At 44.2% G+C, this 17,883-nt stretch overlaps 1 protein-coding gene across 2 annotated transcripts; it reads right to left on the reverse strand.

Moving 5' to 3' along the window:
* Position 1: 1 nt before the first annotated feature.
* Positions 2 to 11,869, reverse strand: LOC108111981 (flocculation protein FLO11). 2 transcript variants are annotated; one of them, XM_017221701.1, is made up of 6 exons: positions 11,463 to 11,869; positions 7,508 to 7,580; positions 1,959 to 5,314; positions 1,714 to 1,899; positions 1,383 to 1,663; positions 2 to 1,329 (listed from the first exon to the last, which is right to left on the reverse strand). In XM_017221701.1, the coding sequence occupies exons 3-6, from the start codon at positions 5,301 to 5,303 to the stop codon at positions 510 to 512; spliced, it is 4,632 nt and encodes a 1,543-aa protein (XP_017077190.1). In that variant the 5' UTR covers positions 5,304 to 5,314; positions 7,508 to 7,580; positions 11,463 to 11,869; the 3' UTR covers positions 2 to 509. The 2 variants fall into 2 exon arrangements, with proteins under 2 accessions (XP_017077190.1, XP_017077191.1); XM_017221702.1 differs by lacking the exon at positions 7,508 to 7,580.
* Between the last annotated feature and the right edge of the window lie 6,014 nt (positions 11,870 to 17,883).

Consider the following 17,883-nt stretch of genomic DNA (forward strand, 5'->3'; position numbering starts at 1 on the left):
GTAAATTTTTCGTTTCGTTTTTATTGGTATTTGTATTTGCATTCGCATTGTTAGTACACAACGATGTACATATGGTACAGGACTTATATGCTGGCTATGTGGTATTCTGTCGTAATGCTAACTCTAAAATCTATCAACTAATTGATCTAAATGGAAATATCAAGGGTGTATGAAAGGCAGGTCAATGCGGGGAAAAATTCTTATAAGACATTTCTTACGGAGTAACATTTATAGATTATTTCTTATCTTATTTGAAAGTCTCCCTTAAAAATTCCTGGAATTACTTCGTCATATCTAAGAACTTTAAGACCCTTCGATCTTGCATTTATCCTTCCAATTGCTTATCCTTAATATATTTGTAGTTAAAGCTAGGTAATTACAAGTGGATACGGTTTTGTATTTTGGGCAAACGAAGCTGGAAAAGCTTCGACCCTTGGACCCCATCCGTATCCCCTCTGCCCCTATGTACATGATGAATCTCTTCGCCTTCCGCTGCCGGAGGTTTGTGCTCAGTGCAGTTTGTGGTTGGCAGGCAGATCTTCGGACCGGATGCAGCGTCCGCGATAACAGATTTCCGTTTCGGAGGTGACTTTGGTCGATGTAGAAGTAGCGTATACCACATGCTCCATCAGATCCTTGTGGAAGCTGTCCTTTTTGCTCTCCGCAATGGTGGCTTCCGTGGTGGTGGCCTCATCCGCTGGCGGTAAAGTTGTTTTTTCCGAGGGCGTGGCAGGACTGGTGCGCCGGATGCTTGTGTACTCCTGGCGACGCTTTCCCACGGCTTCCAGAGCAGCGGTGACAGCATCGTCTTCGCTTTCCTCGATGGCAAAAAGATCGTGAAGTTGCTTCTTCACCTCGGAGAAGATGCTGGGCTGGACTTCCAAATCGTCCACATCCGCTGCCGTGTCCATGCGGCGCGTCGCGCTCTCTTCGCTTACAGGAATAGTGGAGGTTATAGTGGCCTCATCCACATCATGGGCGGTGGTGACCTCGTACTCTTCAGGCGTTGTTGGGGAAGCCACAGTGGTGGTCAAAGCTAATGTTTCTGTTTGGGCCTCTGTGGACGGAGTTAGTGGAGTGGTGGTCTTGGCCAGCTCCTCTTTTTCGCTAACTGCTTGAAGTGCGTTGTAGAGCTGAGGTCCCAGATTTTGGGATTCGGCCGTCTCGAAGTTCTCGGAGTTATCCGAGCTACCAGACAAACGGTTCTTCTTTTGCCACTTGCCACGTCTGCTCAGGCGACTAAAGGTAGTGCTGGTTGTTTCAGTGGTTGACTCTCCAGGCGCCTTGCCCATAACTTCTTCCAACAACTCGGCAAAGGATTTCTCTGGCCTGCAATAAATGGGTTAGTATCGAGCTCCTTAAGATAATCCTTATAATCTTACTTCAGATTGGGTGCCATGATAGTGGTACGCTGAACTGCTGAACCTCCAAGATCGGCGGCGACATTGATCTCGTAGGTCTCGGGTTCATTGGTTGGTCCAGCGGTCACAATCTCCGGCTCACTCTCGAAGTTATGTGTCTCTGTTTTGAACTTGGGACTGAGTGGCTTGAAACTGTTTGAGTTGGTGTTGCTGTTGGCTGTTTCCGATGATGGCGACCACTGGGATTCCTGGCCCTCCAACTGGAAGGGTTGCTTGTAACGACGGCGCTGGGTGAAAGACGACTGTACAAGATGTTAGTATGAATCTTAAAATGTTTCAGTTTAAAAATTACCACTGCGGCTTCTTTTTCCTTTGGCTCTTGGTTATTGAAGCGACTCAGTTTACGCAGGTTTGGCTTCTGGGTGATGGGTTCGGATTCCTCCTCAGGCGCCACTGTTGAAGATGAGGCAGGATGCGTGGGGCGACGTTGACGCTGACGTACCTTCACCACTCGACGGGGTGGCAGACGAGAGCGGATCTTAGGGAATAAAATATTAGGTTAGGATTGAGTTGGAACTTTAAACTAAGAAATCTTACCGATGGCCTCTCTTCCGAGGGAGTGGTGGAAGTCACTGGTGCCTCTGTCGTTGTGGTTGTCCGCAATCTCGGATAGTTTCTCCTCACGAAAGGCGAGCGACGTGTAGTCGTTGTGGTGGTCAACGGAGCCTCAGTAGTTGTAGTTGTCGTGGTCGTGGTGGTGGATGGTGTTGTGGTGGCCAACGTGGTATAGATCGGGCTCACTTCGTTCCGCACGATGGCTTCCGTTGGACTAAGATCCTCCTGGTTGGGGAAGTATCCTGGACCGTAGTTGTCTTTCGAAAACTCTTGATAGTGCTGGGCAATCTGCATGGGTTCCAGAAGATTGGCAGGGAAAACGCTTTGCTCATTGCCACCATCAATACTGTTGCTAGGTGTCACCGTGTAAACCTGCTGGGACTCCGAGGCGGGTCCTTCGGTAGTGCCCTGAACATCGTAGGAGCTGGGGATGGCAGTGGGGCTAGTGGGTCGCCTGGACGGAGCCTTGAACACCGGATAGTTCTGTTTCAGCACATCGCGCTGGTAGTCAATGTCCTGATCTTCACTTGGCTTGCCGTTCTTCGAACCCTTCCTGGGCTTCGTCTTCAGGGTCTGGCGTTCTTCGGTTGTGGGCCTATAACGGATGCGATTGGGGTTACGGATGAGTGGGTTCCTGGCACTGGTGGGACGGCGAGTGGGGGTCACTGCGGATTCCTCTCCACCATCTCCGTTGCCAGATACATCTGGTGCTGTGGTTCCTCGGCTGCTGTATGGCCTCCTAATTCGGTGAACCGGGAGTTTGCCATTCGACTCGGACTCCGAGTAGGAAACAGAGGTGGTAACCTTGGTAACTGCAGGCTTGCGAGTGCGCAGCACAGGTCTCCTGGTGGGCCTCGTTTCAGGTTCAGCTTCGGCCAAAGGAGTGGTTGGGATTGGTGGCTGCAGCTTGTCCTTCTCTTGCAGATTGTTAACCAGTCCGGGAATATCAGGAGTCAGAGGCGGAAGTTCCGAGGGCACATGATAGGGATTTGGTTCGTACTCAACATTGCTGTTATCCAGAATCTCGTTTTGAACTTGATTATAGATAGGACGATGGTTCAATGGACCCTGCTGCTCTACATTGTTATAGCCCACATCCGAGGTGGTCACCGGTACGGCAGCGGGAGTATACAGGTTAACCCTATGCTTGGTCTTGATCCTCTGAGTGGTAGTAGTTGTGGGCAGAGGAGCCTCGTAATCTGCGGAGCTTTGGGTATATTCAAATGGAGGGCTTGTGGTATGAGGACGCTGGCGGAAGGCATCCTGCTGGCGGAAGTATTGCTTCATGCGGTGCTCCTCCTCAGCAGTTGAGGCGGTTGGAGGTCGGGTGGTCAATCGCGGAAGTTGCTCCTGTACAGGTTCCTGCACATACTGAGGATATAATTGACCACTGGAGCCTGGGAATTCAATCTGTGGTCGGGTGCTATAGGTAAATAGAGATTGTGGAGCAGCCGTAGTAGAAGTGGTGGATGTCGTGGTCGTTGTAGAGGTGCTTGAAGTAGAGCTGGTGGTTGGTTTGCTTCCCAGAGTCTTAAAGAAGTCATCTCCTCCAATCTGGTTGAGGGTATCAAAGGGATTTTGACTTTGAGCTTTGGTTGGCGATGGACGATAGCTGGGCTGCTGCTGCACTTGGACATTCTGTGGTCGCTTCTTCTTGTGCCTTTCCTGCTTGGCTGGAATCTTGGGCGAGCTCACCTCCTGGATGCCATCCTGCACATAGTAGTAGCTGAATTTGTTACCCCGCTCGGGCACCTGACCCTGAGCCTGGATCTGTGATTGGGTGGTGCTCTCAAAGGGATTACGGGTACTACTGACTGTAGCATAAGGACGCTGGGGTCGCACAGCAGGTGATAATTGCTGGCTAGAGCCGATATCCTTAGCCCTGTTAATCACAATGGAACCGACATGGGGTTCGGGAAGCAGAATCTTATTGAAACCGTTGGGCGTGCGGTAACTCAGAGGTGCCACGAAGAAGGAGACGTCATTCAGATCGCGATTGGAGGTCAGTTGCGAGAGGTAAGGTAGATCGAACTTCACATATCCATCGGGAATGGGCATGCCAGCTGGTCCGACGAAGATCTCTGGAGTCTGCTTAGTGGGTGAATCAATTACAGAGATACTATGGGCATTCCTCAGGGCAGTAACCACATCGGTTTGGGAGGGACGAGAACTGGATCGCAGCAGGAACATGGCCAGTGGTGGCTGATGGGCCTTTGGCTTGGGTTTAGCTGTGGTAAATTGAGGCTGTGGTTGTCCAAAGCTCTGGAAGATGCTCTGAGGCTGACTGGTGGTGGTAGTGGGTCTTGCAGTAGTTCCTGAGCTGAAGAAATCACTACCTACGCTGGGATCCTGGGTGTAGAACTGGTTTATTTGATAGGGATTCACAGCAGGCAGTCCTGGATTCACATTGAACTTGTTCACCTCGAAGTTGGAGTTTGATCCTGATCCTGGTTGCTGACGCTGCTGGTTGTACAGGGTGTCGTAGGGAACATATAGCAACTGGACTTCCTGATCCCGGGAGGAAGATGGAGCAGACGATGGGGCTACCTTGTTCGATCCGAAAAGAGTATCTGGTTCAGGATCCACGGGAAAAACTTGTGGAGTCACACTCTGCAGTGAAGCCTGTGTGGGCAGGGGCTTTCCTAGGGTCTTTGGGGGCAGAATGTCCTGGACGTAATTCTGTTGATGGAGTGGCTTATTCAAGGCCTGAGCCAAGGGCTTCTGGGATCCCAAAGAATGGTAGTCAGAGCCAAAAGTTTGTCCTTGCTGTTGTCCGAAGAGAGATGGAGGACTGAAAAGCGATGAGGGAGCTGGGAATCCAGCAGCTCCTGCTCCAAAAGTATGTTGAATTTGGTACCCCGTTTGAAGGGTGGGTGGTGCCTGAGCTTGCCCTTCACTATTACTGTGGAACGGCATTTCGAACTTGAAGAAGGACTGCGAAGTGGGCTCCTGACCCACTCCAGAGGCCTTCAGCGTGGAAGGAGGTGGCGGTGGTGCTTGGCGAAGAGGCAGCGCCTGACCCGCTCCATTGGGATAGCGCTGGAACTGGAAGGGATACTCGAACTGTGATCCCGTCTTAGTCAGATCACCAAAGCGGGCGCTGGGTGGGAAGGTCTGCGAGTACGTTAAAACACGTCCATTTCCCGTACGATCCTTGCTGCCATCCAGAGGTTGTGCCAAGGGTACCCAGTCTAGCGAGTCAGTATCGGATGTGGCCACATTCTCCAATTGCCGTGACCATTTGGAGGTTGATTCCTGGTTTTGGGCCAGACTAGCCGTGGCTAATAAGCACAGCCAGGCGGCGGTTAGTTGCATGCCTTGCTTCATAGCTAAAGTGCCTGTAAGTAAGGATAATAAATGGTGGTTTAAAGTAATTTTCTAATATTTGGTTTTAAGTTATTTATAATTCCTAAATCAAACTTTCAATGCTTAAACTCTACTTACTCTAACACTAAAGAAGCCCATAGTTGGGTAATAGATTATGACACGCGATGCTCGACAATTTCAAATACCAATTTTCATTTCAAACCAAGTGACCTGTTGTCATCGGTATCTATTCCAACTTGAAATGAAATAATTCGGATGAAAATACCAAGCAATCGGGCACCCACAATTATTAAAATTTCACAATGCAAATACAGAAAACGTTAATGAAATACAGTTTGTTTTTAGGCCGATCGAACTACTCCTATGAAAGGTCACAAAGAGTGGGTTGATTGCCGAAAATGCCAAGAACTATAATGCCAAAAGCTCGAAACCGGAACACCGAACCGGTAACTAATTGTTCCTTCCCTTGTAATTATACAGGTCCAAATGCAAATTTGCAGAGCTATGCATTTGAATTCCAAATGAGATCTTTTCCCAGACTATAGCCATTCGATTGCCCAACCTGTTGCCAAGGTCGCTGGGCGTTGGATGCAGCTGGTTATAGTACGATCGATTCTGGGCAAGTTTTTGCATTTTTCACGATCGTTTGTGACTGGGGGGTTCAAGTGAAAGGTTTCTCCCCGTTTCGCTGGCTAGCTAGCTGGCTAGCTGGCTAGCTGGCTGGGTTGTAAATCAAGAGATAATTGCCGGGGTCTTGGTCTTCGGTACGGCATCTGGATTGGTTTGCTGGTGTGGCAAGTGTAACTGTCGAAGCAACTGGACGGCGAGCGGTCTGTGGCCATAACTGCTCCAGCCAAGTGGCCATAATTGTGCGCTTGTTTTCATTTGGCCAATGCGAGAAATTGCAATACTTAAGGCGAAATGGTAGTTGCTGGGGCTGTGGCTTTTGGTTGCTTTGGTAATGCGCCATTGAGTAGCCATGATCCATGAACTGCGATCAATGATCGGCGACAGATTTCCTCATTGCAAAACGGTTTTGCATACCGCTGGGATGCTAATTGCATCATCATCAGCCAGCGTAATCATTGGGCCTTAACTTTTTTTATTTATTATTTTTTTCTTGTTGATATATGAGCCCGCGAGAAGATTCGCCATATGCATATGAAAACGAAAGTGGCAGCCTCACTGACCAAACCTGATAACTGACCACTGACCACTGGCCAAGTGAGCAAACATCCATACATACGTACAAACATACAACTGCAGATCTGCGATCGTCGAGCACTTTCGTTTTCACTTTTCCACTGAATTAATCGCACACATGCCCCCCAACGAACGGATGCCGCATTAAATGGGTTAAACGAAAGCAAAAGTCCGCAAAAATACAACAGAAAAAAAACCAACGAAAACTGTAAAAATAATGCGAAATATCGTAACAGCGAAAAACGGAACTTGCAGCGGTGCAGCATGTCGGGAGAGCACTGTCTACAGGTGGCACAGTGAAAGAAGAAAGTTCATTTGGCGGCCAGACCGTTCAGTGTGCTATTAAATCGCTAAAGGCAGAGCGGGATGGCAGGAAAATAATAGAAATTAGACTTACTTGCGGTCAATATTTCGGACCGCCGCTCAACAAAAAAAAAACAAACAGTCAAAGGAAAACCAGTTATCAAAAGGTTCAACAAAGCAAACATCGTCACACCTCAGTGGGTTCGTTTTTTTGTAATGTTTTTTTCTGAGAGGCGTACTGCACTTGAAATCTCCGACGATCATCGAAAGTGAAATGTGACAATGCCCTCGGAAGGCGGCTTGTCTGGGCTCCAGGTGACTTGAAATTTCCCTTTCATTTCTGAGCATACATCTGGCGGACTGGAAGCGGACTTTCCTCGCTGGCGGGGGCGTGTCTTTACGACGTCTTTCGGATTAATTGCACGACAGGCTGAAATGGATTGAACTGACCGAAAAGCCATTGAGCCGGATGTAAACAGCCACAAGACCTAAGCCGCTTAGCTGTGATCTATGATTTCATGAAGGGATTATGATACTAGCATGCCCTCTGGCATTGACATTGTTTCATCGCTTTGCTGATCATTTGGGTGTGATTTAATTGGATTACCCGTGTGCCCATGTCCACACCCCGGCACTCACGCACCACACCCTCTAATCCGCGCAGTGGAGGCGGCAAGGTCACTCCATTGTAGACTTACCATAAACAGCGGCAGCAGTCGACAGCTAACTAACTTGGCCGAAGATCGTCGAGGTACTGGTATGTAAGTGTTACTGCAAAGGCAAACCAAAACAATGCGGCATTAGTTGGCGAGTAATTAAAAGGGATGCAAATAATGATGGGGATTACAAGACCTGCCCAGAGCTCTATTCAAAGATGTGGCAATGCCACCTCTAGATACACATTAGTATCTCGGTTTCTAGAGCTCTTTGGTTTTTAATTGCATCTGGAGGCTGCAGTGGCCACGCTTAGCTGGCCACACACACCTACTCTCCGTTCACTCGGGGGTATTTTTGTTGTGTTTCTAGTTTTTTTGGAAACGCCTGCGGATCTGCAGCTGGGTTATTAGAGCGCAGAAACCCAAGAATGTGCGTGACCCAAGTGACTCACTATTGCCAAACCACTCGAAACTATGCCAAACTGGCGTGACACACCACATAGGAGTACTGGCCGCCAGTTACTTGCCCAATTCGCACATTAAAATTATTGGTTGATTGTATCTTTGTGGTGCCGAAATCCAAATTCGGAGATCTTTCAGTTACAGTTACAGCCAATTAGCGTGACTGGCAAACGACGGGCCCGTCGTCGGGATTGATGGCCACCTTATGTAGATTGTTTTATGCTGCTACTGCTGGGCTACCAAACGCATAAATTATGCAGAGCCAATGAACTCGTCACCAAACAAAAAACTAAAGAGAAAAAATCGAAAACGAAAGCGACAATGAAATGCACTTTTCAGTCTGATGGCTGCCATTCAGGGGGCGTTGCTAGCCAGGCCTGCCGGAAAGAGCCTCAATACCAGAAGGAAAACAGACGGAAAAGCACTGATTTCTTGTTCGACTAATTCTTCAAATTTTATGCCACAGCGACCCCGAAGAAATGTTTGAAATTATTAAACGAAATGTAAATTTCACGCAACGCAGAAAAAAAAAAAACTTTCATTTCTCACTGCTTTCCAAATGAGGTAAGTGGTTGTTGGTTGGTCGGATGGATGGATGGGTTGGTGGAGGTGGTTTTGGATTTGTTTTTGGTTTGGTTATTGGTGGCACCTGCTCAGCAAACCAAAACATGCCGCGGGCATTTAGCTTGCGTAATCCCAAGAATTTATGCTCAAGCATTTGAAAGCGAAAGTATTTCTCCTCGTCGACATTTTTGGCATGCGGGGGAGCGGAGGTTGCGCAATCCGTAATAAAAGCCGGTTAACCGGATACGATGGGCCGTTTCGTTGAGCGGAATTTGCTGTTTTCTTTAAATGGCTTAAACGCTTATCACTCGGCTCATCGCAAATCGAATGGCGCAAGTGATGGGCCAAGCTAATTACAAAACTCTTGCCACAGGCCGCCGTCGCCACTGAGCCGCAGATAACTGGCCCAAAACAATGTGACAATTGCAACAGAGAAATACTTAGGGTAAGCCACTCCATATACGAGTGTATATATGAAAAACCATAAAGCAAGAGCTAACAAAACAAAGCAGTAGCAGCCAACTGGAGCAGCTGAAGAAAGCAAGAGTGACTTGAAAAAACATATAGCCACAAGTACTAGTTGCCCATGTCTCAAGTGTGGGGCTCATTCTGGCCCAGACCAGACTTGTGCAACTTTGGCAAGGGGTATCCACATAAACCGCCAGCTTTATATATATATATATAGCCCAGATGAACATTAGCAATCAATCCACATCCGTGACCAAGACACGGAGTGTGAGAAAAAATTCAGTAGGCCAAGACACTTCAACTTGTCGGGGTCTAGAAGGAAAACACACAAAGACAAAACGGAGCAAAAAGCCCCAAATGGTTGCCTTGTTTCACCAGCCGGGTGCTGTCTAATCAACTGTGTGGGCTTTCCGGGGGTGCCGGAGGGGTATTTGTTGGCCGTACATGCAACTGCAAATCACGACTTGGATCCAACGGACCAAGCCAGCAATAAATGCCCGGCCTGGAAGCCATTTGAATTGAATTTGTTGTCTTTTTTGCAGCCTCAGGTTAAATGCACTTTGAATCTGATATTGCTGAATGCATGGCAATTACTCACATTTAGAATTCAGTGCGTGTCACAAGTGCTGGATAATTATAGCTTTGAAAGACCGCTGAGCATAATCGATATTAATCATTCAGATTTCGATCGAAATCAAATTGTTTGGCTTAGGAAACTACTTAATTCGTTTACTAATTTTATGTTGAATATTTAAGTTAAGATTTACATTATGAGTCACGATAACATTTTAGCTTTTATTTATTGAAAAAGACAATAATACAGAACTGAAATCACATCAAAGAGCTTAACTTATTGTAAGAATGACAATGATGTCGGTATTTATTAATGATATTCCTTTGATATGATGATCCATTTCTAAAGACATTATAAGGTGAATACAAAATTTGTCTATTTTAAATGACATTGGGCTCCATAGGCCATCCCATATTATTCAATTTCTAGCTATTGTATAACCGATAACGTTTAGATAAACAATCGATTATATTTAATTTTAGCAAATTATAATATTACCGAACCTAGCAGATACCATAACTGACCTAGCCGTATTAATTTCTCAATTCAACAGTTAATTAAAGACCGGGAGGCACCAAAAGGCAACCAGCGACCAGAGACCATTAGGTTCTGCAACACACACATTCCAGCTAACAAAGCCAAGCTAATGAGTCAAGTTTGGGTCTTAAGTCTTTTGTTTGGCCCGCTGAAAGAAAGTCATAATCCCGAGCTCAACGCTTGACAAATTGAATATTTTGTGGTTGAGTAATTGAAAGCCTCGAAAGACGAAGACCACACGGGTAGGATCGATGGGCACGTGCTGAGCGGGCTGATGGAAGCTTCTGCAGCTACGCAAAGTCATTCGCACGTTTCACTTTCATTGGCCGAGGAGGGGTGTGGAGGAGGAGGAGTGTAGTGGCAAATAAACACATCAGGCGCCACATTAAGACATGACAATAAAGAAAAAGTGAGTCTGAGCGGTATTATATTTTCTTGACACTTTCGCAAGTTTTGTTTTGTGCCCTCTCTCTAACTCACCCCGTTTTCCCTCTTGCTTATATATATATACATATATATGTATATCGGCTGGCATTGGCCGATGCGGCGGCTACGTGATTTAAGTCCGCTGCCAAAGGCTATGTTGTGGACTTTGCTGGACGTGTGGGACAGGCAATTGGCCGGCCGGCGGCCATCGCCTGCGTTTATTGTAATTAGAAAGTATTTAATTTCGAAAACGCTGTCAGCTCGCATATAAAAATAAAAATGCTCGCATAAAAATAAATACGAAAACACATCAAACAACAAAGACATTTTCGTGGTTATTTATTTCTTTCCTCTTCTGTTTGCCCTCAAGTTGAAATGACAAACAACCCAACGAATAAGTGCAGACATTAGTTCCGTTAAGATCGGTTGCCAGATCGGAGGGAGATTAGGGCAACGAAATGTCTGACACTGGGCAGAGGAGCTCTGTATGTAAATTGGCCCGATAAACAAGATTTTTCATGTCCGAAACTAAAAGTTTCTCCAGGTGAAAATTGGGTTAATGAAGAAGCTGGATGGAGATGGAAAATTCAAACGAACCCAAAGAATACTGATGGACCAGTTTCTTTTTTCTGTGTGGTCAGGGGTCTGGCCACCTTATCTTTTAATGAGGAAGTCTGCCCATAAAGCTTGACTCAACTTGACTCTCTAGAGGATGGATGGCTATTTGGTTAGATGGACGGACCATCAGTCTTTGGGCAAACAAATTGCATGCCAGTTAACGAGTGTCGGTGGGCAAAAACAAAATGAAATTTCCAAATAATTAGAGCATGAAAAAATAAACAGCAAAATTGCCAAGACAGCCAAATGCGTTGAGTGTGTGGTCTGTGTTGAGTGGAGAGCTAAAATTTCTATTCGCCTTTTTTGGCAAAATATAAGAAAAAAAAAAACTTAAAATAAAAAACTTACCGCTCTCCCCGGCTGCCTCTTCGTCGCCTTCCTGGACAGCGGCTGATGTTTCTCTTTCACTTGGCTTAATTCAATTAAGATCCTAATTTGCCCAACTCGCCAAATTAGCAGCAATTCAGGCGATTTACTTATATTTTTATTTTATTTTTTTTTTGGATTTTTTAAATTTAAATTTAATTTTCACTTTGACTTTAATCCACTTGAAACGGAAGGAAGCTCACGCACTTTCGGCAAAAGACAAAAATGAAAATGTCGCTGGTACCACTGTGCGTATACTCGATACGTATGAGTGTTACACTTACAGATCAAGTTGCTAATATAGAGTATAGCTTGTATTAACAGTTAGCCGGAGCTGGTTTTTAGCCGCGTCTGCATCGTTGGCGTGCCGTTAACAGACTGAAGAAATGAAAAGCGTCGCGGGCCAAAGTAAGTAAGAGTGGTTCGCTCGTGGTTTTCATCCAACTGCCTCCGTTGCCGTCGACGTTGGCAGAGCCGTTAGCAGAGCCGTCGCAGTTGCAGTCGACGTTGACTAGCCGCATAGCCGCAACCAAAGCGGCTTTTTACAGCTTTTGTGGGCAACAAAAGACTTGGCCAAAACTGGCAGGCATACCTCCTGGCAGAAAAGATCCTCAAATGATTTGTAGTGGTAAATTGAAATTAACTGATGAGGTGAGTTATGGGGGGATTACAGGGTGTGTGGGGGGTCAGTGTCCACAAGAATGCACTAAATGCAAATCAACTTGGGCATAAATGCTAACATGTTTTAGCATTAGTTGCGGCGATGCTGTTCCAGTTTTGCAATCGTTGCTGGCGACAAGTTTTTTCCTCTGCTGGGAAAATCGATCCGAGTCTCAGTGTGTGTGGGTCCCATGAATCGTGTTACACCCCTCGCTGATATATATCTACTATGACCATATACTATATAGCCAGACATAATACAAAAACAATTCCATAATTCTGACTCAGTGCCATGTGGTTTTTTCTTCGAGCCGTGCATCTAGCTTTTAATTGGCTTTTTAGGCTTTGCTCTGCAGCCAAGGTCGTTTTGTTGTTACACAAATTCCATTATGAGTTTAATTGAATTGTTTGTTTTGGTTTCATTTTTTATATTTTGGTATGCGTTTCCTCGTGTTTTTTATTTGGTTTGTTAAGAAACGCTTAAACCGATTGCTATTTACCAATTAAAATGCGTACAAACCATTTTTCTCCACTGACCTTTGCCGCCTTTTCATTACTTACAAATTAGTTACAAACTCAAACTCAATAAAAACTATAATTAGAAAGAGTGCCAAATGTTGGATGATAGGCTTAAATATAGGGTTTGGGCATTACCATTAAAATAGATATATAGAGCGTAGGGGAAAAGATAACCTGATATTAACTTGAACATATTATATTAGCTTTAATTCCTAGAAAGTTGGTTGAGTTCTTATTAATATTATCATGTTAATATTTTACATTTATTTTAATGATTATTCTTCATTATCTACCAGTACATTTTTCTTAGTGTGTGCCAAGTTTGTTGCCAAATATTTCTTAGCCCGCTAGAATTGGCCTTAAAAAGAGGTCGTTTTCAGCTTCTTTGAGGGGCAATTAAGATATTCTCATACCGGCAGCCGCACAGTTTCCGCTAAGCAAACAATTGTCTAAGTGAGACGTTTATGGATCGTGGAAATTGAGTTAATTAGCATATTATCCAGCGTCCGCCATTATCCATTATGCATTGGGTAACCCAAACCAGATGGTAGCTTTTCTTTCGCATTTTTCTTGTTGATTTAGTTTTTTTATATTTTCAATTTTCCATTGGCAATTGCGAGTGCATGAGGGGCATTGACAGGAGCAGCAGCAGCTTCAGTCGCCTAGCCACAAATCCAATCAGTCAACTTGTCATAACGCCTGCCCACCTGTCCCACCTGCCGCCCCGGGTGGGCGTGAGTTATGCGCGGACTGATGACGTACGAGGAAGGTTTCCACCTCGCGGCCTGAGTTATGTGAGGTTGGAGATCTTTTGGCGATCATTCAACCGCGACCGTCTCGCACTTCCGCCGACTGGTATTTCCACTAGAACAAAGCACTTTCACCTGTTTCGATCAGACCGAGAATCAATCGAATTCAATTGGTGGGCTGATGGTTGAGGAGGGCAATTAGCGTTGACCTTTTCACAGGTGTCTCACTGGAGTGGCTCACACGCCCAAGGTGGCTCTGCGAAATGGCAAAGGTAAAACAGATCGCGACCTTCAGCCCTGCTAATGAATGGCTTTTCCCAAGCTCTCTGAGCATTTTCCAACGACGTATGCGGAAAAGATTAACGATATTTGCATAAAATTCGAGTAACATTTCCCACAGTAACCCGCAGATAGATAGATCAACTTAATTGGATATGTTTTTTGGCATAATTCAACTTAATTAGTTGTAGAATCTTTTCGGGGGCCAGGAGGCGATAAGCTAGGAGGGATGGCGAGGAGCAAAACTGGCAAGACTGATGCAACACTGACAAGAAGACATAAATATCACTTATGCAATGCGAAATGCACTCGCAGAAGGAGAGAGAGAGCTGGGATGTCGATGCGTCGACGCATCGAGAGCCAAAATGCATTTAAGCTCACGAAAGTAAGACAACTTTTTGCTCCAGCAGCCTCTGTTGGTGCCCCTCGGGTGATGCCCAAAATGCTGTCCATTTGGTGCTTTTGGCCATAAAACGCTTCCTGCTCCCGCTGCAGCAGCACTGTGCTTTGGTCAAAATGTGTTCGAAATCTAAACTGGATTGCCAGCGGAGAGCCTCTCGAGCCGAAGACTTTAGCTTGGAGCGCCTCACTAGTTTCCTTCCTTGTGTGTGGATTTGGGTTAGCCAAACATTTATCTGCCGCTCGAGCTGTTGGTTTTTATGTTGATGTAGCTGATGTCTGAGATTGGGGGATCAGAAAAGGAGGGGAGTGTATCAGTGGGTGAAAACAGCAGGAGATTTGGCCGAACAATGGGTTTTTAATCAGCTAATTTGGAATATGTTTTTCAAGATTTTCCTGGTTTTTAGTTCACCGCGAAGTGAAACTAATTGCTATTGGGAATGTATATAAATTTTTAAGTGTTGTGCTTAACTGCTAAATGAAAATATTGAAAGCTAGTAAATATATTTTATATTTTTATCGTTCAATTTGTACTAAAATGTTTCCCATGCAATTCGAAGAGCATCCACTCACCGCATTTCACCTTTCCCAACGATTTTTTATTTTGGTTCACTCTGCCGACTGCAATTAAAATTTTGTAATATGGTGACCAAAATAAAAAAGCGAAATGAAATGATGGAAAATATATACCGAGCACCAACAACATCGCGGTGAAAAATTACGACAAACGAAAAAAAGAAACATTCGCTTTAAACGGTCGCATGGAATGTGTGTTTTGTCGGGGCAGCGAATAATTTTACCACTTTCAAAAATGATTTTCAATTTCACTAAACTATAGGCCAGGGTGTCGGCAATTGGAGACTAACTGAGCCGATATATACTCGTACGTATACATAATAATTATGCATGCGGCGTATTAAAAAGCGCGAACCTTAGAAACGATTCAAAAACCGAATGAAATCGAAAACGAATTGAATCGAATTGAATTTGTTGGACCGGGGAAAGCAACTGCGGGGGGGATGATAATTTCACTTTCCTTTCCCAAAAACTCGCTGCAGTGACTCCAACTGCATTTCAATTTTCCGCATTGGGCGTGTGTGTGTGTGTGTGTTTTCAGCTTTAGTTTTTCATTTTCATATCGTTTTGGAGTGGTCTCTTCAGTTGGCATGTTAATGTAGGTCCGAAAGTCTGAACAAGATCGAGAGCGATTTGTAAGCAGTGGAGAGGGAAAGCCCAGTCTGAAAAAGTCTAGTACAGGGAAACAATTAAATCCCCATGAAAGTGATTATCGAACGCAATTTCACTGCCAAAATTTCTGGCTTAATGTAATTTCAATTACGTGCTGGCCGGAAACGAAATCGAAGACAGCCTGCCACTGCCCCTGTTACTGCCCCTGCCACTGGCACTGCCTGAAAAATGTCAGTAGTCGTTCACGATGTCACATCCAGTGGTTGGCAAATTGTAATGTGTTCCTCGGTGAGTCACGGATCTACGCGGTGGCATGCAGATTACTTTGACTTGTCTCATTTGTCAAATTGCGTGCAGTGTTCAGAGAGTTCAGGGCGGGTCAAGTCAGTAGATTCAGGGAGTGCAGTACGATTTGCTGATATAATATTAATTCAGTCTGATAGTAGCAGTCACTAAGCAAGCATATTTAGTATTTAAAAATTAGAAAAGCCATAAAAAAATTAAGAGAATTTGAAATTACTTCCTTTCTTACTTACCAACAAACTACATTTGAAATGTATTCCTGAAATTCGGGTTAGCACCTTTTTCGTATAAATAGATCGTTTTTGGGCTTTGGCTTTAATTAGAGAAATGCGGTTAAAAACTTCAAAAAAGTAATACATTATGTGTTTATTTTTACTTGTTATGATTTTAATAAATAAATTGGACAACAACTAACTTATCTTTTTCCATATCCCAATATAATAATTATTTATTATACATTTTTCCTTGGCCAAAAAGATACTTCTGAATTTCTGCAATGCACTGTAATGTTCGCTAATAATGCAATGTTTGCAGGCAAATAAATTTCAATCCCAACTTGAACTATTCGAGCCGCATTCAAGTGCACTGAGCTTTTGTGGGTGCGTTGTTGACTATGAGTGAAATTTCGTTGTCTGCCAGTGTTTGACATGGAAATTAGTAGCGTACAGCGGTACGAACGCGGTAGAGAAATGTTATAATGTCTGCCTAATGAGCTTGGCACACCGCTGCGTATACTTGATGTACATACGCACAAGAGTGGGTACAAATGCCATGAACATGAACATTTTCCAAAGCCAAGCCCAAACAGTTCAACTTCAAGCTCGTAGTTTTTGCGCTTTAATGCTTCACTTCGCTTGTGGCTTCTTTGGCGCCTTTGGCTTTTGAGTTTTTATTTTTTGTTTTTGTTTTTTTGGACTTGTAAATTGTAAATTGTTTCAAAGAGACGCGCTCTCACCTGTTGTTGCTTTTGTTGTTACTGCGGCCCATATTCGTGTTAATCATTCGCTGAATTGCACTTTATGCCGTTAGATAAGGGTCTTGGCGGTTTATTTTGACAATTGACAACCGAATTATGTAAGCCAACGCTGCCGGGCAGCTGATGTCCCCCATTTGATGTGATTTTTGCGCCATTGTCGCGATCTCGATTCGCTCCACTCCCCAAATTGAAATGCACTTAAGCGATCGTCGTACGTTGGCGGATGCTGCAGACGCTCTGACACAGATAAATCACTAAAAAGTCATCACTGGCAGTCTGAACAGAGACTAATGAGATCGAATATATATCCGTGATATGGCTGTTTACTGGTTCTCTTGGGTTAAGTTAAGTTTTAAGAGTGTTGCATGCATCAACTCTTTTAAAACCTTTATGTAGGTTAAGACATGTTTAAAATATATGAAGAAAATCAATAGAAAAAGCATATATATATGTTCTACATACTAAAAACTACTTTTAAGGAATGTTAATCACTAGACATAAGACAAATATGATTCTTCTAAAGATTCTCCCTTCTGTTTCTGTATGTAGATAAACAATAATATACCTAAAGCAAATGAATTTTTTTTGATATTTTGTCATACATTTAGGTACTCCCCTAGTTTTCTTTTGATAAAACATAACGATATTAACGCTGACGCAGGCGCTGACAGCGAAGTCCGGATTGCGTAAGATCCAGGCCACGACAGGCGGGCCGTAAATTGGACGAGATTTTGCGAAACGCAACTCGAGCGGTTGCAATTTCATGCATGTCGATTTTTATGCGAGCAACAACATTAAAACAACTACAGCAACAGCATCGAACCTTATGACCATTGTACAATTTGGGTGAAAAATCCGACATCTCCTTCAATTGAGGTTCGGAAAGCAGTGATAAAAATAGCACAAGAAAGCAAAATCGCGAAACATCAAATTGTTTATTTTGGGATCAAGTATTGGCAATGCTCTAGCGCAAGAAAGGTGCAAAAAGAAAAAGCCTTAAAGAGGTTGGTGGTGGGAAAACGCACTCCAAATACTCTTCATAATTTGAAACTTACACGAGGTATCATAAAAATCTCATAATCATAAGCTGAAAGTGTATGCGTTATAATTAATTTTAAAGCCTATTAGGACGTTATTTTATTTGGCTGCGATAAATGTTACAGTTTATTAGTCTTATAAAGTTTGTTAGAAAAAGCCAAAATCGTATACGAGGTGTGTTCAAAAAGTAAGGTGACTCTTCAAATTTCGCGAATTTCAAATTTTTCGATTATCGATTTTTTTGTTTTGTTATATTGGTACACTCTTCCCTAACATCTGTACCAAGTTTCAA

The sequence above is a fragment of the Drosophila eugracilis genome, unplaced genomic scaffold (genome assembly GCF_018153835.1).
Source record: "Drosophila eugracilis isolate 14026-0451.02 unplaced genomic scaffold, ASM1815383v1 contig_90, whole genome shotgun sequence".
NCBI classification, from domain to species: Eukaryota; Metazoa; Arthropoda; class Insecta; order Diptera; family Drosophilidae; genus Drosophila; species Drosophila eugracilis.